The following is a 17,130-nucleotide window of genomic DNA, read 5'->3' on the forward strand; positions in this document are numbered from 1 at the left end:
CATATATTATTTCCGAGGTAGAGCGAATTGGATATTAAACGACATTTGTAACTTAATGTTTGTGTATAAAAAAATCATGGTGATATAAAATTCACACATATATATGTATACAATATGTGTATATATATGTGTGTGTCTTCCATACAGAATTCTAAATAATGAGTCAAGGTTGATCAACATGCTGCTTCATTTGCCTCCATTGATAGCTCATCTGCAAAGAGCCAGCCAACGTAAACTCACCTCTATCTACCTTATACTCTTGCAATTCTTGGATATTAGATAAGTCCTACCCAATAACTATCCCTGACAGAAATCTAAATTATAAAGAATAATCATTATCAATAACCTTTCCCTCCAGATATGCCAACCTTTCCGTCTCCCCTACTTTCCTCGCCCTTTTAACCTTTCTTGAAAAACTTGCTTGAGCAAATAATCATCTCAAAACCAAGATCGTTCCTGCAATTAACGATGAACACTCAAACTTCCCTTCCATTTTAAGAGCGTGGGCTAAAAAATCACGTTTATGCATCCCAACTTTGGTTTTCTAACAGGCTCATTCTCTCCAAACCCTTTGTAGAGATCTTGCTACCTTCTTTGCTAAACTATTTGCCTCTACTCTTATTCTCTTATCTCCTGTTATCATTTTTCCCAAATACCTATATAACTAAACAACTTACATTAATTCACCTTCAACACTAAAAATTAGTACTTCACTTTACATTTAACAATTTTTATCTGATTAATATTCATTTTAAAGTATCTCCTACAAACACTCGGATTCTTTCGCCAGTCTCTGCGCTTTCTTTTCACTAACATCGACTAAAACTGGATCACAAGCAAACAATAGTATCCCACACCCCGTAACCTCGTTTTCTATTCACAAACTCGCGCCTAAATCTGTTTTTTTTTTCTGACATCATTCAGCAACTCCCACATTACATACCCTATCACAAGCTTTGCTTATATCATGATGAAATTTTAATCGTTTTCAAAAGGTTTACATTCCACACCATGCATCCGTAAAACACTCCATAACACTCCATATCGTATCTCACCTAATTCCATCATAAGGTTCCACAAGGTCTATGTAAGCCATGGATTGCTTTGCCATTACTCTCAATGTTCTCACAAACCGATTTCAACACAAAAACTTCACTCACATACCCATGCACTTGTCAATTAACATTCACACACCCATGCACTTGTCAATTAACACTGCTCCTTCCCTGTTAACCCTTCCGTTATCACTTTTACTTTCTTCAGAGAAAACAATATCGTAGCCCTTCCAACAAGAGAGAGAGAGAGAGAGAGAGAGAGAGAGAGAGATTTATGCTTGTATTAGATGAAAGTTATGAGAATGTTATTAAGTCCATAAATTCTGTCACGGTTAATTTTCTTCACGTTAGTGAGACATGCAGGCTGCCAAGGGACATCAGCGAAATATCATATAACATTTTCGTTAGGAATCTTTAAAAATATGTATTCAACGAAATTCACTTCGTAACAAATTTCATAATTTAAACGCGAGAATTTACCACAAAAATCATTGAAACAATATAAATTGAATAAATGCTCTGCTTTAGCCAATGTGAAATGAATCGATAATGAAATAATTTCCAACTTTGAAATCACGTTCAATAATTCGCTGACGTTTCCGAACATTTAACGAAATACCTAAGAATACACAACGCAACTGAAATAATACTGCAATTTTCTATGAGATCACGTTTACCGACACGTAAGACGCTGCGTTAGGTTACGAGATCATTTAACTTTACTTAAAACGTAAACAATAAGATTAACTTATACTGAAGTCGAATGCATTGCATCGTATCTTTCATATATACGTATGTACACATATATTTGTATGTATGCTTATATATACTCATACATATATGCACTGTCTATACATACATACCTGTATAAATAAAGATAAAATCCACGAAGGAAACGGAAACACTGGAGTGCTGAGGGCCTTTCGACGCTGGGTCCTTTAGCAGACTCTGCTGGGACCTGGCGTCGAAGGCCTCAGCACTCCAGTGTTTCCGTTTCTTTGGAGTCTACTAAGTAAAGGACCCTAGCGTCGAAAGGCCTCGCAGCACTCCAGTGTTTCCGTTTCCTTCGTGGATTTTATCTTTATTTATATATTCATCACGTTCCATATTTTTCGTGATTCAGTTATACATACATACCTGTATATATATATATATACTGTATATATATATATATATATATATATATATATATATATATATATATATATATATATATATATATATATATGTGTGTGTGTGTACATATATATATATATATATATATATATATATATATATATATATATATGTATATATACATACATACATACATATATATATATATATATATATATATATATATATATATATATATATATATATATATATATATATATATATATATATATATATATATATAGCGAATTCATGTCAGATAATCAAGTATATCTACTATTTGTTAGATCTATTTTTCTGTTTAGGATTAATTCATGGTGGAATAATCGCAGTATCATTCCGTTATCCTATCATTAACAGAAATACAAGGTATATTCGAACCACAAAACACTGAAAATACTATTCTGTTGCAACCACGAAATTCCAGACCATTGACTTTAAAAAAAAAAGTTCGCTGAGTTACACAAGCACCACTGACTACAAGTTACTTGTCACCTTGTGAACCTGCCCCGACTAATTAGATATTAACTACCTTTGTCTGGCGCTGCACAATTGACGATTATCCCCCTTTTGTCTCTTATAAAACAATTAAGAGATACTCCCCCTCCCCTTTTGTCTTTTATAATGCAATTAGGTATTATCCCTCCTTTTGCTTTTTATAATACCCTTTGGGATTACACCCTCTTTGCCAAGTATTACATAATTCCTAAACCCTTTAAAACCCTTTTACCTAACTTTTCACTGTTTCCAGGACAGATAACCCTCTGCTTTTGCTTTAGTATTTTATGGGCGTGAATCAATACCAAAGTCTTCATACAGGAAGAGCTATGTCTCATTATTGTAACTGTAACTGCTCAAATCAGATATTTCACATTAGCTCCATTTCAATTACAATGAGATCTAGCTTCCTACTATTGATTCACACTGCAAAATGATAAAGCAAATGCTCACATGTATATATATATATATATATATATATATATATATATATATATTTATATTTATATATATATATAATTATATATATATATATATATATATATATATATATATATATAAATATATATATATATATATATATATATATATATATATATATATATATATATATATATACATACATACATACATACATACATATATATAATTGGTACATGAAAGAGGATAGGTAGATCTAAAAACGGATGGACAGATGATGTGAAAGGCCTATTGGAAAGTAGGGGTTTTAATATCAAAGTAGAGGATGCATGCAAAATAGGGGGTGAATGGTGGAGTAAATATGAAGCGATTATGGTATGGAACGTTTACTGCACAGGGGTTTCATCTACGATTCAGTAGTTTAAAGTTACAGTTGATTTTTCTGGAGTCACCCTTTGTTAGGGGAAACGGCTTAATGTTGAAATAAGAAAAAGATACATATAGGAATTCAAGAAGTCCTTTCACAAGGCACTGAAGAGAACAGACTTCCTGTCAATCAGAATGACAAGCTTTATATATCTTTAACAAGAGTTGCTGGTTAAATATCACGTGGCAGTTCGATGTTCCTGCTGTGAAATGTTACCATTAAATATTAATCATGGTTTCTTTTTCTTAGCTGTTATAGTCTTATCATCATTAATATAACTTATTATTATTATGTATGACTGTAGTCCATCGTCATTTTAATGGTGCTGTATTTTTATTAGCATAATTCCTACATATAATATAGCATTATCAGCATAATGATTTTATTATCCCGACACATTACAAAACATTATCATGATAGTGATACCTTTACTTTATTATTATTATTATTATTATTATTATTATTATTATTATTATTATTATTATTATTACCAATACTGCATACTGAAAGGATACATTACCATTTTCATTATACGTCTTATTCATAGCAAAACAAACGAAAAATTAGTTACGACGAATAATTAAGAGGACAAACATCAAAACATTTCAGTTAATCAGAACGCTTCTGTTAACAACATCACACTCGCTATCGACCTATCACCCTTTGTTAGAGAAACGCACATCATCGCACCGCTACTGCTACTGCTACTGCTTTTGCTTCTGCTGCTGCTGAGGATAACGACGTAACATTTGATCAAACTGATAAACTCCTCAAGCGAAAACATGATCAGCAAAGGGTGTTTCGCCGACCGTATGAGCGACCAGTTAAGCAGAAACGCTTGCTAATTGCAACGCCCCAGAGTCACACGTCGTCTTCACTCCACCTCCCCCCTCCCTTCCCCCTTCCCCCTCCCACCGCCCTCTCCTCCTCCTCCTTCTCCTGCTCTTCTGTCTCTCACTTACAGAGAGAGAGAGAGAGAGAGAGAGAGAGAGCTCTATTTGAGAGAGGGAAATTCAGTTTCAGAGAGCGAGAAAGCTTTCACTCAGAGAACGCTATCTCTCATGGAGAGAGAGAGAGAGAGAGAGAGAGAGAGAGAGAGAGAGAGAGAGAGAGAGAGAGTTTAATTCAAGATGGATGAAGAGCTTTCATTGAGAGAGAGAGAGAGAGAGAGAATTCAATTTCAAAAAGCGGGAGAGCTTCCACTTTGGGAGCGTTGTCTCTCGTTGAGAGACAGATAATGAGAGAAGACGTGGTAAACAATGCACGGAGAGAAGAAAGCAGAAGGAAAGACACACCGAAAGGAGACGTGGAAGAGGTGAAACAGGGTACCTTTCCCTTTATGCTAAACATATGGATCCAGTTTTCCCATGAAATCTACCGGAAACATACAACATACATTTATCTACATACTCACGCACTCGGTCTTTGTTTGCGATGTAATGAAACGAATATGATGAACTGGTTTTTGTTCAGTGCCGTGAAAAATAACAATGGCAATGTGGGTGGCGTTCAATCATGAAGAGTTGCTACATGTTTATTCTGCAATTGTAAATATCATAAGATCATCTGGCATTCACAGCCATGAATGGAATCCTCGGTATTCACTATTCGCTATCCTTTGCGTAATACTAAAATCACAGTAGGGTTTTCGCTTTAGAATTCTTCAGTACAATTTTGCTTTTAAACTTACAGCAAGAGATATTTTAAAATCGACAGAATAAAATTCTACAGTATCTCACCCTCGAGAGTAAAATTCATATTTAAAGAGAACGCATTCAGATCGGTACTTAATCATGTATAAACACGAACTTACTGATTCTCTAATAAGCACCGTGTATTTGACTTTAATAATAATAATAATAATAATAATAATAATAATAATAATAATAGTAATAATAATAATAAAAGTACGGAGTGCATAATGTCAGCGGTGAAACTATATCCGCAAGGAGACTCGTGGATCTTAGCACTTAAGCCTTGGCAGATCCCCCAAAGTCTGAAGCGCTAAGTCTAAAGGATTGGCATGATTTAGAGGAAGAGTTTAACTTCTGGATGTGAAATTCGCGAATTTGGGAAGGTGACTTAAATCCGAATTACGACTTGAATTCTGGGAGGCTTGGAAACGGAATTTGGAGTAGAACCGGCTCTTCATAAATGAGGTTCCCTTCCTGGCGAATTTGATAAAGGAATTTATTATGTACACACTTCCTTTGAAATGAAGTTCCTTGTCTCTCACTTCTGATATCTAAGTTTATGAAGAACCAGTTTATTTCTCAGACATTTTCTGTTAGAAATTCCTAACAAAGCTTTCATAAATTAAAGTTCTTTTACGTTTTCCATTGGAAATTCGCAGCAGTCTTCATAAATTATATTTACTTTACGTTTACTATTAGAAATTCGTAACAAAGTCTTCATAAATCTTATTTTCTTTACATTTTCCATTAGATTTTCATACAAAAAACCTTTAAAAATTATATTTTCTTTTTCACTCATTCGCTAAGCGAATTTATGAACGAGCCTTAGCAAAGTTTTTATTCTTTTTTAAACAAATGATACACGATTTTATGAAAAATGTGAATAACTCTTGCAAGATGAATTTTTGTGTGTTTGATGTACAAATCTGCGAATACAATCACATTTTCAAAAATGATGTTCTTTTCTCGTGTATTTGCTAAGTGAATTTCTGAACAATACATTATAAATATTCTTCAAAAACGAAGTTCCTTTCTCTAGTATTTGATAAAAAAAGAAATTTGTCAAGCATGCGAATAAACTTCAATAATAAACATAATTATGATAAGAAAAATATTGATAAAAAAATTTTTCTCGCACTTTTGACAAACAAATTTACCAGCAGAAATAGAATTCATTTCTCGCACATTTGAAAAATGAATTTCCAGTTTAATGCAAACTTTGAAACGTACTTTTGAGTGTCGATTTATTCTCGCTTAAAGAATTAATTAACGTCTGAATTACACAATGCGATGCTCCCGCGTTTTAATTAAATTATGCGCATCACCAATTCAGGTAGCAGCTAAAAGCAGAGTCAAAATAAAACGTTGGTTGGAAGTAATAAATCTAAATGTTTGGAAAACGCTTCATGAAGTCTTTGGAAAGATACACAATCCACAGCAATAATCTAATTATGAGCCACAAAAAACAACAAAGGATACCTGAAATATTAAAAGTGAGAGAGAGAGAGAGAGAGAGAGAGAGAGAGAGAGAGAGAGAGAGAGAGAGAGAGAGACTGCAAGAGAGAGGCAACATGACACAATAACGAATTCATTTCCATATTAACTTTGGTTTTTAATCAGATGTAAGCAGGCTACACAGTTTCTCATTATTTCCATTCCCCTGAATTGAAGTATCTTTTCCAGAATGCTTTAAAATAGATCATTCCTGTCCTCATTCTTTCCAAAAGGTTTAGAAATTATTGGTAATAATCTTCGAAGGCTGAGCGTTTAGGTCTTTGTTTCCCTACTCTTGGCCAACGAAGACTATTTAAAAAGAAACTAACATTCTACTCTTATTTTTCACATCTGCACACAACCCCTCTCATTTTATTAATTTTTACTGGCTTGTACCTTGTACGATGCCACCGCGACTCTTAAAACTCGAGTCTTATGATTTAATTAAATTTCTAATTCGGCAGAATTCCTAGTCAAATCATTTTTTCCCAGGCTTTTTCTTTAATCTATATGTGATCCAAATTACATCTTTTCTCAGAAAAAATGATAAATTTTTTTTTATGGATGTTAAAAAGTAATGTATTAAATAATTCTTCTATTAATATAAAAAAAAATGTATCTCTCACTTGTACGCTAACGAAACTAACAGATAAATACATTTCAGATCTCCATATCACACAGCATACAAACATTCACATAAATGCTAAAAAAAATTTTATTAAATATATCACAAGTAAGGTGCATCTCAAAACAAGGTCTAGGGGTTCATCAAATACCTCTCAGTTTTAAAGAAAATATTTCATCTCATACTAAAGCTTTAAATGTACTGTAGATTACTGCTGTAGTGAAACGAGGGAGGTTCAATAAAAAATGCTACGTGTTTCACTGAAAATGCGAAATTTCAGTTCACACAAACGCTAGCTTAAAAAACTAGGAACAAATTTGTTTACTGTTCTTGGCACAGTTTTATGTGTTTGTGTTTGTGTATGTGTGTGTGTGTGAGTTAGAGAGAGAGAGAGAGAGAGAGAGAGGAGGAGGAGGAGGAGGAGGAGGAGGGGGCTTTCTAGAGGTGTGTTTGCGTCGCATACCTTCCTTTCAAATGACAGATAGACCCTATTCATCTCCCCATAATTGCTTTCGGGGGACTTGTTTACGTCGTCCTCTCAGGCCTACACATTTCCCCGAACGCCTAAAGGATAAAGGATATTCATTTTGCGACGGAGACGACATTAAATTGTACTCCTGGGGAGGGTAAATGCCGAGCTTTTTTCTTGTCACGTTGATTATACACTTAAAATTCATCTTCGTGCCGGAATTCCTGCTTGATTCGAAATGCAGGTCAAGATGGTATAAAACGTCTTAAAATAGGTTTCCAGTCTCCTGAGCTGTAGGTCTTTCTCCTCTCTCGCTCCTTCCTTCCTCCCCCAATATCTTCCAGCGCTTCCTTAAGTGATGTCTTGAAGGGATGAAGAAAAAGTTTTTAAGGGAAGTTCCATTCTCGGAATTTTACTGAAATCGATTAATCTTGCCACTGACTACTTTAATTAAATAACCACATTTGTAAGTATCTTTTTCATAAATAAGATATTTAAGGGAAGTTCTTATCTCGGAATTTTACTGAAATCAATTAATCTTGCCAGTGATTACATTAATTAAATAACCATCTTTGTACGTATCTTTTTCATCATAATTGTTTATCATCGCTTCCACGTTCCTTGTATTTCTCCACCTTACTCTATTTTGCTTGACTATCCGCCATTTATGGCTGACTTATTCACATGTCCCGTCTGGTCGTCCGTAGTTTATCGAAGCGTTCGATCTATATCAGAATCAACGTACCTTTGAATGAAACAGTAAGTCTCTGAAAAGTGAAGCGTTAATTGGCGACCCCAGAGGCGACGATGAACAAAGTGTGCAATTCCGGATCTAAGACAGTGTTTTGAAAGAGTAAACCTGAATGGCTGAAATTACGCCTTTGCTATCAAGCCAGTGCCATTCAGTCGGTGGCTTTCGCTTTGTTTCTCATAAAATACGTACGTTTATCCTACACCTCGAGGGGAGATTTCTTTGAGCTGTAACAAGAGTATGTGTGTGTGTGTGTGTGTGTGTGTGTGTGTGTGTGTGTGTGTGTGTGTGTGTGTGTGTGTGTGTGTGGAAGGAGGAAAGCGGTGGCATTTAGGTACAAAATCGACAATTTCATAAGCTGCAGCATATGAAATAAAATACGACGAAGAAAGCCTTATCTACAATTCTATTATACGTACGCATCATACACTAAATAAAGCGGTTTCACATAGGACTGGATGTCCTAAAACTGTGCTTTAGATGGAAAATACTACCAGTCACGGAAGTAGCAATCCTTCAGATGACAAATAATAGATGAAATCGGCGAACAGCACATTACAGATTTCCATAATTGTAACTTGCATTCATAATCGTACTGACAATTGCGTCCGCATTTCTCATGTACTGCTGTCACACCTCAATTTCGCTCCGATTTTTCTAACGACTCCATTCACTCAGAATTTCAAAAATGAAGTTCGTTCCAAAAACATGCCTGTCCCAGTACATTTTTACACTAGCTTATTTAACATTTTTATTCAGCCTTTCACGGATTTTATTCAAGTGCTGGATGGTATGTTCTGAGAAGATCCGAATAGAAAGGACGATCAGAATTACAAAATATCTTAGAGAGTATGCACAATGAACTAACTGAACAAAAGAACCAGAGGTCAGGGATGAGAATTTTAAAAGAACTCAAGTTTTTGTCTAAAAATTTAAGATGCAAGTCCGCTACTGGAGACTAAATAGGGGAACAGTATTCATAAGATGGCAGGTCTCAAAAAAATATCAAAAGACCTCAGTACACATTTTTTTTTTGCTCCACCGAAAGAAAAACAAATGCATATGTTATTCTCCTCTTACTTCACTCCCCCTATATCGATTTCCCAAGTTATTCCTTTCAGTACTACAACACCACCACAACACAAATTCTGTTTTGTATTCTACCATGTAATATGTATGTGTGTGTGACCAGTATACAATATATATATATATATATATATATATATATATATATATATATATATATATATATATATATATATATATATATATATATATATATATATACATATACATATATATACACATACACACATATATATATATACATACATACATACATACATATATATATATATATATATATATATATATACATATATATATATATCGCGCTGTGTGCGTGTCTGTGCATTTATAATCATATGATATTTATAAAATCCAGGTGTAGAATGTCTATAAGTTACTTTAGTCGTCGAGTATGAGTAAATTTTCATTTTAACTAAGTAATTCATCCTGACATTTTGAAAGCACACACAAAATATTCAAAAGCTCTTCATTCGAAAAATGTTGGCTGCCCTATCAACGGATACTCAACAACAAAAGCACTTTTATGAGCCATTTTAATTATAACATATGGAAAAAAAATGTAAGGGTCAAAATCAAATAAACTCTAATAACATTACAAAGGTCCTTCAACAAAAACAAACAATGAACAAAGAGAAGAAACAACGAAACATACTCACCAGCGTGCAACAGCCTCATTTCCCCCAACATGATGTCGGATGAAAAGTGAGCATCAAATTCCAAAGTCGAACAGGTCTGAAACAGGAAGTGACGTCGCAATATGGCACTCTTTTTTTTTTCTTTTCCTTATGTAAACATTCTTTACGGGTGCTCCAGGTGCCTTAAATACTGTGCGATAATACATCGATGCACGGTGAAGACGGTGACACACAACCGGTAAAATCGTTAAACCGCAGGTACACTGTACGTGTGTATGCGTGTGTGTGTGTGTGTGTGTGTGTGTGTATGTATGTATGTATATATATGTATATAAATGTTTATATATACACACACATATAGATATAATATACATACATACATACATACATATATATATATATATATATATATATATATATATATATATATATATACACACACATATACGCACCTACATATACACTACATATCCCGACGACTCAGGTAAGATGTTTAGTGTCACAGGACCAGATTCTGGTCATTACGAAAACCGAAGCACTGTGCGTATTATTTACTCTCCAGGGAGCCAAGGTCACGTCCGTAATCACATAGCCTTATCCATGCCTTCTTATCAAAGGCCTCGCGATCCTGACACAAACATGTGCGTGACTTGTGCGCTTCTAACGAGGAGGGCTTCTAATATTGCATGTGAAATGGTCGTGCTAGTTTATCTTTACAATTGTCGGCTGACATTGACTACCACAATCATCAAAAGTGAACACCATATTTATATTCATGATTCATGGCGAACAGATGAATGATGACAGGATACATGTTAAAATGAAATCCAAATTACAGGAACATAAAAATCTACGAAAATCTTCCCTAATTAACGAGAGGGCTGTAGGACGCAAGCTAACCGCAGTTTAATCAAGCGTTTTACCCCACCGAAAGAATGCGAAATGAACGTTATTTCAGGTGAATGGGAATATGACATTATAATAACATCTACCCCGGTTCCCCGTAAAAAGTAAGGATGCAATGAGGGATACGCATATATCGGCGTAATCTCCGTCGAGAGGGGATATTTAATTCATGTTAAAATGACGCTCACTGGGATTTCGTTTCAGTCAGTGATTATCAAGATTCTTGAAAATACGATGATGCTCGAACGTATTTACTCCAATTAAGGGGACTATCGTTAATCAGCGAGTCTTCAGATGTCTTAATATCAATAAGGAAAAACGCGGGACGCCATTATCCAATTATTCGACGAGTGGATAACCATAACGAAAGACTTTGCAGATATTAAGTGATTTTCGGTCAGCAGCATATTATGCTTTACTAGATACGAAGTGGGATACGCGGCGGTTACATAGAGAGAGAGAGAGAGAGAGAGAGAGAGAGAGAGAGAGAGAGAGAGAGAGAGAGAGAGACTAACCTTATCTGAGGTACGAGTTTGGTAGATCGGATACATCGGGATGTGGTTCGGGTCCGGAGGTGCCGGGTCCGGAAGCTGGAAAGTGGCGTACGGATAGATGTCTTCTGCATTCTCTGTTGGGAGTGAATGTTAATGTAATTAGTAAATGAAGGTACTCTATATGCCTCTTTTTCTTGTAAAGCATGCATACATAAGAAGGCTCGTAAAACTTTCATTCCTTACAGATATACAGTATATACTTAACTATAACCTCTTTAATTGTAAGGTAAGGACCATGTACTGTAAAAGTATGCGTATTTTCTTATATCATCATTATAATTTGTTGATTTCGCACCTTTCTACTTAGTACTGCTTTAGTAAAAAATTTGTTCATTGTAACAACACCTCACTGCATTATACATTATAATATTCTTCTCTTGCTCGGCTAGTTTTATTCCGCCCTTATCTTCCAGTTTTTCTTTGTTCTCAATAGTATCATTCATATGTATATATATATATATATATATGTACGTATATATATATATATATATATATATAAATATATATATATATATATATATATATATATATATATATATGTGTGTGTGTGTGTGTGTGTGTGTGTGTGTGTGGGTGTGGGTGTATGTGTACATATATACATACATACATACATACATATATATATATATAAATATATATAATATACAAGTGCTATATAAATATACATACATATATATATGCATATATATATGGTATATATATTATATACATACATACATATATACATATATATATATATGCATATATATATATATATATATATATATATATATATATGTATATATATATATATATATATATGTGTGTCATCTGCTACTTCTTGGTACATTACTCCCTTTTCCACTCACGCTCGAAAGGCTAGAAGTCACAGTTCAGTGAAGAGGCAGATCAGAGGTTTTGGGTTACCATAGAAACATTTCTCTCTCTCTCTCTCTCTCTCTCTTACCTGGCACTCTGTCGTTTTGTTGGTCCCTTGGGTTGGCTTTCCTGATGGTGGCGTAGTACTGCTCCCTCTGCGCTAGGTTGTGCTTGTTGTCCCTGGCAGCCGTGTTGGCGTTGCGCCCTCCGTCGCTACTGGCTTCTGTGCCTCCGTCGCCTCCGCTGGTGTTCGTCGTTTCTGTGACAACGAAAGTGGTGCGGGTAAATAAGAGTAAGCTGGTACGTTAAAATGTGTTGGCCTCAAGTTTTACATGAGAGAGAGAGAGAGAGAGAGAGAGAGAGAGAGAGAGAGATGAAAAACCATGTTACTTCAGTTCCATGAGAGAGAGAGACCTAAGAGGAGATAGAGAGAGAGAGTTCACTCTAGAGAGAGAGAGAGAGAGAGAGAGCCACCTAACTGAAATAAAAATTGCTTAAGTTCACTCTAGAGAGAGAGAGAGAGAGAGAGAGAGAGAGAGAGAGAGAGAGAGAGAGAGAGAGAGAGAGAGATGAAAAACCATGTTACTAAAAGATAATTGACTTCGGTTATCACTTTATCGTACAAGATTTTTTTCTATCCAAAATATCAACAAGCACGGCATAATGTTCTATCATACTTCTCCTGACGCAGTAGCAGACGAGGCCAAGAGACGAAGCGAGAGCTACGATGGAGGTCAGCAAAGGCAGGAGAACCCTCACAGACACCCACTGTGCTGAGGGCCTTACAGACCAGGCTGGTGGCAGCTCTGGAAAGGGAGAAAGTTGTTATCAAAATATAAACAAGCAAAACAAATCTCTCATCAACAGACGTATTGTGTCGTTCGTTCGATTTCAGTAATAAAAATAAGTATTTCATTCCCAATACATCTACAATTATTCATTTATATTTGTCTCTGCGGAATGTGTATTTCATAAATCCTAAAGCTTTACAGATAAACTAAAATAAAACATTTACTTGAACGCTGCTCAAGCTTGTCTTTGAGCCATAAGATTCTTTACAATAATGTCACTCCACAATAACATATGCATACGGTATTATGAAACAGAAATACCTCTCATCATTAAAAGCGTTTCAGTTTCGCATTTTCTCAAATTCAGTGATCTACAGCTATGATTAATGTTGAAAATAATTCATGGGAAAATCACAGAAAGATATTGCTCGAACGAGGCTAAGTTTTTCATTGATCGGAAATGTTTTCGATAAAAAATACTTGTCGGTTGTGACATACAGAAGTCTGGAAAAGCATCAAGTATTAGTTAATGCCAGTGTTTTTTACATGCTTTTATTCAACTTGATTTCTGCGTCTGTCTGTCGTCAAATCTTGTAACTCAATTTTCGACCTGTTCCCTTAGTCCGAAGAACTTGAAATTTTGCATGGTTACTTAATCCCGGTGACAATACAACCACATGATCAGGAGGTCAGCAGTGACCTCTAGTGACCCTACAGTGACCTCTCCCAGTATCTCAAGATTTGTATGAAACTCCTAGGATTTTTCACAACTTCTTTGACTCGGTAAATAACTCGTCGGATTTTTCAAACCTTCTATGGCTCGACAGGATATCAATTTCGTTAGTTACAATCATAAATCGGTTACAATTTCTATCAGAACTAAAAAGTATAAAATAAAAAAAATATAAAAAAAATATTTAAAACAAGCTTTTATTAAAATGCACTAAAAAGTGAAAAAAAAAAACATCCTTTGAGATACACCAGGATTTTCTTACAATTAATTATGTCTACAAAAATAAAAGCGTGGGCGCCAAACATGGAAGGAAATGCTACAAGAAATGAAAAAAAAATATATATATTTCTTTTCTTGTAGTGCTTCTTTCCTTCTTTGGAGCCCACGCTTTTATTTCTGTAAACATGATTAATCGTAAGAAAATCCTGGTGTGTCTCAAAAGATTTATTTTTCACTTTTTAGTGCATTTTAATAAATGCGTTTAGAAAAAATGTTTTATTTTTTATTGATTTTCATTCTACTTTCAGAAGCGTATGTTCTTTAGTCCTTTTCTGAATCTGTTACCTTCGGGGAGTTCTTCATTTCTGTTTTTAAAAATCGTTACAAATGTCGAAGATAGAGTAGCTTGAAGATACATGACGAAGGTAATTTAATGGAACACGAAAATGATGCTGAGTGAATAGACTTGGAATTGATGAAAAAACTTAATGAAACTGAGACTCGGTTACGAGTGAATAGACCTTGAATTAAATAAAAAAATTAAGACAAAGTTACCTGTGTTTACTGGAAAATAACGCACGTACTTAAGGTTCAAATTTCAAACCTTTTTCAAATATGTAATAAACCTAAACTCTTCCAAATTTGGATAGTGCATTATTTTTGACATCAGAAATTCTGTGGAGAACACTCGTCAAAATGGAAATTTATGTAAGTGGATACACACACGCGCACAAACACACACACATATATATATGCGTGTGTACACATATATATGTACAGATGTACGTATGTTTCCGAAGTTGATATCCTGAAAAATTGTAATCTCGAAGCACCTCTTGGATTTGGCTCCTCTCTTTACTTCCCTTTATTGCTCTTCTCTCCTTGAGTATATTAAAATTAACCGGTAAACAAGTAAAAACTGTGCCAAAGTTTCTTCGGTGGTATCGAGTTTTCTGTACAGCCGCTACAGCATATAATCAAGGCCACCGAAAATAGATCTATCTTTCGGTGGTCTCGGTATAATGCTGTATGAGCCGCGGCCAATGAAATTTTAACCACGGCCTGGTGGTGGCCTATCCTATATCGTTGCCAGACCTTTAACCTTAAACAAAACAAAAACTACTGAGGCTAGAGGGCCGCAATTTGGTATGTTTGATGATTGGAGCGTGGATGGTCAACATACCAACTCGCAGCCCTCTAACCTCAGTAGTTTTTAAGATCTGAGGGCCGACAGAAAAAGTGCGGGCGGACAGACAAAGCCGGCACAATAGTTTTCTTTTACAGAAAACTAAAAATATTAAATATTAGAATAAAAAAAATAGATAGAAAAAAAACTGACCTCCTCCAATAGTGAGAGTGGTGAAGGTGTAGGCGTGAGTTGTTGAGCCAGCGCTGGACACTGCAGTGACCCTCAGGGAATATGTGGTGGAAGGATCTAATCCTTCAATCTCCACCTTGCTGTCTTGGGGACCTCCGCTGGACACTAATAAGGACCAAATAAAATCGTCAGAAGCTTTGCCTTAACTTTCTTGGGGATGTGTAAATATTATAGCATCATTAATTCATGTGGATGATTAAGGAAATTATAATGTAGGTTAGGAGAGCTCAGAGAGAATAATTACTTGTTGAGCCCCATGAAGGAAAAACATGAAAAAATGTTTCATGCTAATGACTTTTTTCAAATCTGAGCACTGACTTTTATTCACTGTGGCAAAGTCTCATATCAAGTGTAATTTTCTACGAGTTACACGAAATTCATGGTACAAAGTCAATAAAAATTGTTAAGGTCTACTTGGTATTCTTAAGGATCTGAAATCCTGCTCTGGAAAATTTATACCTCAAATAATTAAATTTTTTATATGTGGATTTCAAGTTTATTTCTGATGTTAGATTCTGAAGCAGTAATTTGGGTCATTTTTACATTAACTGTGCTAAAAAAATCTTGCGGAATAAAACACACATCAATTAAACTCAAACTGAATTACAGATACCTGAATTTACAGGTATATGCATAAACAGAGTAACTTTTATGACAGGAAACTGATTATCAAAGATTCTTTTCAATGAAGAGACAAAAATAAACTACCTCTTCTATATTTCATCGCGTCACTTTCTCAGGAGGGAAACTTGACCAATGAACGTTAACACTGGAATATTAAAAGCTTCCACTGACGCTTCTACTTCTACTTCTACTTCTTACCTTGAATCCAGTGTTGGTGATGGAGCTGGCGATATTCAAGGACCATGTGCGTAATGGGGCAACCTTGGGCCATCCACGCCTTGGGGAAGACGGTGACGCTCGAGGAGTTGGGCGTCAGGAAATGAGACAGCTGCGGGGGTTGAGGTGGACCTCCCACGGTCCTGACCACTGCGGTAGTGCTGGCAGGACTCGAACCCACGACGTTGTGGGCGACTACATACACGTGATACCTTGAGCCACACTCTAACCCCTGTGAGGACAGAGTGAATGTATCTATCAAATAACAGAAGCAGATATCTATCATATAAGAGCAATAAACTCATAAAATGTCTAAAGGAACTCTTATCTCATATCAACAGAAGGAAAGATTAATAATCAGTTGAAACGAACAGCGAATTTCAAAAGGTCATTTTCATTAAAAGCCACATAGCACATAACACGCGTGTCATGTCAGAAAAAAAAATATAATTATAAAGAATGGAAAAAAAAATGCTAACATGTAAACTGATCCAATGACGTGGTTAACGAGTATACTGAGCCTGGTAAGTCACAAGGAG

At 35.2% G+C, this 17,130-nt stretch overlaps 1 protein-coding gene across 9 annotated transcripts in view; it reads right to left on the reverse strand.

Annotated features, from left to right (window-relative positions):
* Window positions 1–17,130, reverse strand: part of LOC136849810 (cell adhesion molecule Dscam2-like) — a 427,710-nt gene that overhangs the window by 37,243 nt on the left and 373,337 nt on the right. For all 9 annotated transcript variants that reach the window (XM_067123251.1, XM_067123249.1, XM_067123246.1 and 6 more), the window contains exons 26-30: window positions 16,574–16,823; window positions 15,713–15,856; window positions 13,308–13,436; window positions 12,719–12,889; window positions 11,734–11,846 (exon numbers count right to left, since the gene is read on the reverse strand). In XM_067123251.1, coding sequence (XP_066979352.1) covers window positions 11,734–11,846; window positions 12,719–12,889; window positions 13,308–13,436; window positions 15,713–15,856; window positions 16,574–16,823 — 807 coding nt within the window. The remainder of the gene's footprint in view (window positions 1–11,733; window positions 11,847–12,718; window positions 12,890–13,307; window positions 13,437–15,712; window positions 15,857–16,573; window positions 16,824–17,130) is intronic.

This window comes from Macrobrachium rosenbergii, chromosome 21, assembly GCF_040412425.1.
Source record: "Macrobrachium rosenbergii isolate ZJJX-2024 chromosome 21, ASM4041242v1, whole genome shotgun sequence".
In the NCBI taxonomy this organism is placed as follows: Eukaryota; Metazoa; Arthropoda; class Malacostraca; order Decapoda; family Palaemonidae; genus Macrobrachium; species Macrobrachium rosenbergii.